At 35.0% G+C, this 5,027-nt stretch overlaps 2 protein-coding genes across 6 annotated transcripts; one reads left to right on the top strand and one right to left on the bottom strand.

The window, feature by feature from the left end:
• Nucleotides 1-435: 435 nt before the first annotated feature.
• Nucleotides 436-1,080, top strand: LOC130737344 (agamous-like MADS-box protein AGL61). The gene has a single exon (XM_057589089.1). The coding sequence runs from the start codon at nucleotides 436-438 to the stop codon at nucleotides 1,078-1,080; it is 645 nt and encodes a 214-aa protein (XP_057445072.1).
• A 1,168-nt stretch (nucleotides 1,081-2,248) lies between these two features.
• LOC130741429 (APO protein 3, mitochondrial-like) lies at nucleotides 2,249-4,696 on the bottom strand. 5 transcript variants are annotated; one of them, XM_057594332.1, is made up of 5 exons: nucleotides 4,524-4,696; nucleotides 4,254-4,316; nucleotides 3,792-4,189; nucleotides 3,080-3,507; nucleotides 2,249-2,956 (listed from the first exon to the last, which is right to left on the bottom strand). In XM_057594332.1, the coding sequence occupies exons 3-5, from the start codon at nucleotides 4,160-4,162 to the stop codon at nucleotides 2,547-2,549; spliced, it is 1,209 nt and encodes a 402-aa protein (XP_057450315.1). In that variant the 5' UTR covers nucleotides 4,163-4,189; nucleotides 4,254-4,316; nucleotides 4,524-4,696; the 3' UTR covers nucleotides 2,249-2,546. The 5 variants fall into 5 exon arrangements, with proteins under 5 accessions (XP_057450315.1, XP_057450313.1, XP_057450314.1 ...); XM_057594330.1 differs by having other exon boundaries at nucleotides 3,792-4,366; XM_057594331.1 differs by lacking the exon at nucleotides 4,254-4,316.
• Between the last annotated feature and the right edge of the window lie 331 nt (nucleotides 4,697-5,027).

The following is a 5,027-nucleotide window of genomic DNA, read 5'->3' as shown; positions in this document are numbered from 1 at the left end:
TTAGCTAAACACTACTACCTGTATGAATCTCTGTCGGGTCATCACTCGTGCTATATGCTACAAACAAGAATACTATACTAGTCTTTTGACGCCATTTCCTTTAATTGTACAGCTATGATATCGAGAAGTAAATGTTGTGATAAAATACATTTACATATATATTGAATTTGTATAAGTCAAAATCTTCTTATTATGCCAACTAGGAGACCGGGGGTATTTTGTGATCGTGCATTAATATTCAAGATTTCATAACTTACTGATATTGGACTAATAACAATGAGACATTAGGTGGGTGTATTAATTTAGTTAAATGCCATGAACCAAATATGTCACTATAAATATCCTATAGTTTCTACTCCAACATCACTCACAATCTGAACACAAGAATCAGCATCTCATTTTCTATTACTTTGTTTTTTTCTTCTTTTGATCATCATGAGTAAAAAGTCAACCTCTGGTCGTCAAAGAATTCCAATTGAAAAAATAGCAAAAAAAAGTCATTTACAAGTTACATTTTCTAAACGGCGTTCAGGACTTTTCAAAAAAGCTAGCGAACTTTGCACACTGTGTGGTGTGGAAATTGCAATAATCGTTTTTTCTCCAGCTGACAAAGCATTTTCTTTTGGCCACCCAGGAGTTGAATCCTTAATCGATTGCTATTTCGCTCAAAACTCTCCTTCAGAGCTTAGTAGTAGCCACCAACTTGTTGAGGCTCATCGCAATGCGAATGCTCGTAATCTCAACATGCAACTCACTCAAATTCTGAATCAATTGGAGATTGAGAAAAAATATGGTGATGAGTTAGACCAAGCACGCAAAGCTAGGCAGAGGCAATTCTGGTGGGAGACACCCATTGATGAGCTTGGATTGTATGAGTTACAACATTTAATGCTTTCAATGGAGGAACTAAAGAAGAATGTTGGGAAATTTGGTAGCAAGATGATGTTGATGGAGCAAAGCTCACAAATTGTTGGGTTTGGGCCTAATGAATTTGCGCTTTTTGAGAACAAACCTGCCCCTGAGATTTATGCTAGTTCATCCACTGTTGCTAATGCATCTAATCTGTGTTTTCGTTATTGAAATCTTCCAGTTTTATTGCTGGGGAGATCAACTAGCTAGTACCTCACTAGTTGTTGCCTATGCCTGCTTTCGATAATTTCTTTATCAATTCAATAATGACACTTATAGAAGAATGATTGTGATTTCAGTGAATTTGTTCTCACCTTAAAAGTTCTTCACATTTCTTCGGACGATTTTTACATGTAGTTCATCTATTAGAGATTTAAATAATTTTTGTTGCATGTAATGTTAAGATTTCAAAGAGAAAGTTTTGGTACCAGGTAAAATTTAATATTTTTCTTATATATTGTATTCTGTACTAGCATATACTGATTTTAAAATAGTTTAGTTAAATTACAACAATTATCAATAAAATATAAATTTGGAGATTTGATAGTCTAAAACGGACAAAGAGAATTAGCTGTATTAATAAAAATTACAATAGAATAAAATTTGTGTAAATAGTTATCGTACACAAAAATAGCATATAGATCAAATGTGCAATTAAACTATAGTTTATTGTAACCAAAAAAAAACTATAGTTTACATATATTTAAAAGATTAATTTTCACAATAATAAAACGAAAAAAATAGCATAAGATTAAATGTACAATTAACTTATAATTAATGTATCTTAAAGATTACTTTTTACCATAATAAAACGACAGTACTTGAGCTGCAATATCATATGTCACTACTTTCCCTGCCCCATCATTCTTATTGCCACAAATTCTTTGTTCTCTAAATAACATTGCTCTTCAATATTCCCTCCAAAAGCAACATAATTTTCCAAGCAGTCCCTTCAGAGTTCAGTCCACTTTCAAATGCTTACTAGTTACTAGTTACTACTACTAGTGAGAGAACCACAAAAATTGGTGGCCAAACCCACCCCGATGAAAAAAATTCAAATTTACTGTGGTTGCTAATCTTTGAAGTTGTTTTTCTACTTTTCTTCATCTTCATAGCATAGGTACTTATTTGACACGAAATCCACCTTTTCCTCCTTACCCAGTCCATTGTTAACTATATCTTTGCCTCTTGAATACCAGAAAGTACAAAATTAATGCTCTGGACTTAGGTTTTCTTTGGTTTTACAGGCACGAAATTATATTACGAAATATCACCTAAAAGCATATTTGACTTGAAACTAAATTAAGTGACAACTGAGATTGGGAGAGGGATAAAGACATGTTCTCAACAAAGGAATCCAAGTTTATTGGTCTCCGGTGCGTGTCAAACAGAAGTGTTTCATATAATCAAGACAACACCTTAAGTTGCCAACAGAACACTAGATTGTTTATTCCAATTTTCTTTCTTATTCACATCCTATTACTATCCTAATAACCAAATTACAAATCCTTCATCTTCTTTCCCAGCATAAACAACTTGTTACTATTTGAAAGAAATTAAAGCTTAATTTTTAATATTTAGCCTCTTCCATATCTAAATGGTTCCTCCATTCATAGGAAGTCATTCAACCAATTGATTTAAACAACCAACTTTTCCTCGTCCATTTCAGGGACGACAACATCTTCCCTCATTGAATGTGCATAATTCTTTTCAACTGTCGCCCCAGCCTGTGCAAATAGCTCAACCACCGCAGGCAGCATACCATAGTACCTTTTAAGCTCATGTACCAAAGGCTTCCCGGATTGCTGATCTCCAATGTGGTAGACGTATACAGGAGGTACCAAATCATTAATTGTAGCCTCCTGCCATGCATGCTGCCCATCCCTCATCTGGTGTTTGAAAGCTTGACAATTTCGTACTCTGTGACCTTTAGGTCCTACTTGTACCTCTGGACAATATCCACATGTTTGGAAAGCATATGTGTCCATAAGTTTTGAAGCTCCTGTGCACATTTTCTCCCAGGCTTTCATGCCTCGGACAGCAATAGCTGCAAGGAAGCATGTAGATAGTAAGAAAGTTGACAAAGGAAGAATGTGTAATGCATTTCCTATGTGTGTTTGTCTAAGAGAGAGTGAGAAAAAGAAGAAAAAAGTATTTTGTCTTCATAAACCTAGAATATCATCACCATGCATTGCTAACGAATTGGTGTCTTCATTCAATCTCTTCTTACACCAAAACCCACATGCATCTATATCTTTGCCAAGTGAAATTTCTTTTGGAAATCTTTTCTCAAAATCAATTATCCTACCAGCAACACAATAAACAGGGAAGGCCCTTCTTCTGGTAGGGTACTCAGGTATGTCAAAACCTGCCTGGATACACAATTCAACGATGGCTGGAATTCGGTCCACTTCAAGCATTTCATTGTGTGAAACGGCCCTCCCTATTCTATCATACAAATGAAATGACTCTACAAGTGGCAGTACATGGCCAATACCTCCTTTGACCCAACTATGTTCTTTGCTTGATGGGCTTCCTCTAACATTACATGTTCTAATATTATGTGGTGGATGACCAACATGAACATCTCCACATAAGCTGCAAGGCATTCCAAATCTCAAGTTAGGAGATCAGTATACATTATCCACTTAGAATAGCTCCAATTCACATTAAGAAATCCTTTTACACCCAGTATACATTGAAAATATCATATTATATCGCTTAGCTGCAAGTTGCCAATTCCAATAAAACCAGATAAAATAAAATAACAGGAAAAAATACTTCTGGTTGGAATACAGTATCATACTTAAATAGAAGTTCAGCTTGCAGCATGCTCAAAGCTCAAATAACCGAAATAAAGGATACAGAGGTTATGGTCTTACCTGCATGTATAAATAGCAATGTGCTTGACAAGTCTTGAAACACTGGACAATAGTTCAGATCTGGCAGCATAAACTTGATGAGCAATAGGAATTAATTGCTTAACCAACAAGCCATTTTCAGGAGGTTGTAAAAGAATCTCATGCACATTTTGTCTCTCCTTTCTCTTGCGTCTAGCTTGGCGCTTTAGTTCATTAAAACTTGTCACCAGTGGTTTCCTCTCAGACATTTTGAGGTTTCTTGGAAGCTCATTGCAAGCTGACAGAGTTGAGTACCAAACACAGAAATGTGTATTTATACCTCTAAGCTGTGCCACAGGAATAAGTCTCTCAAGCATATAGCGAACAGTTTGAACATGTCTTGGCAGCATCATTTCTCATGTAGAAAAGGCACATATACACTGAAAAAAATTAATGGACAAATTTATATACAGAACAAGAAACTGATTCTGAAACCTGACTAACCTTTCCCTCTCCCCTGGTCTGGCTTTATCCTACTCCCACTGGCCACTAGTACGAAATTATCAGCTAAATAAAACAGAGAAACATACACCCAATTACATTTCAGCATCTGAACCCTATAACCCAAACCACCAAAGGACAGATGGAATGTTACTTTATTTTGAAGAATATAATATAATTCGAGATATATGCTTTTCACACATTTCAATCAGTAATGAAAATATAGAAAGCAAAAAGGAGACAGACAGATTGAATCACAATGAATTAACTCACCGTGGACTGGAGGGCGAGCGATGACTTCTCGAGCAAGAGTGCGTGATCCTGGGCTGGGTTTTTTACTGAAACCAAACAAACCCACGGAAAGAACTGAAACTTCAGCGAAGACATGCAACGAAATACAACTTGGATACCGGAGTGTTCAAGAGCGGAAGAAGGCAGGCACAACAATAAGGCTTGCGTCATCCTGGGCTGGGTAGGATTTAATGGGCCTTTAGCACCCATCACAATAATTCTCACCTCTTTCTCTTATTTAATATTCATTTAACTATATTTATTCTTAGCTCAAATTAGTTGAGATTTAATATTTTTTATTATCATTTATCAACTTCAAAAATATTCTTTGTGGTAACATAATATTAAAAGGATTCAATTTTATACACTTGTTACTTTAAAATTTATTTATATCAACATCTTATTGAATTTTGTCAATTTTTTTTGAACATAGAATTTTTTCAAATTAAAAATATATTTTTATTTAAAATAATTATAACAATTTCT

The sequence above is a fragment of the Lotus japonicus genome, chromosome 2, assembly GCF_012489685.1.
Source record: "Lotus japonicus ecotype B-129 chromosome 2, LjGifu_v1.2".
NCBI lineage: Eukaryota > Viridiplantae > Streptophyta > Magnoliopsida > Fabales > Fabaceae > Lotus > Lotus japonicus.
The sequence above is the reverse complement of the archived record's forward strand: the minus strand, read 5'-3'. Positions and strand labels throughout refer to the sequence as shown.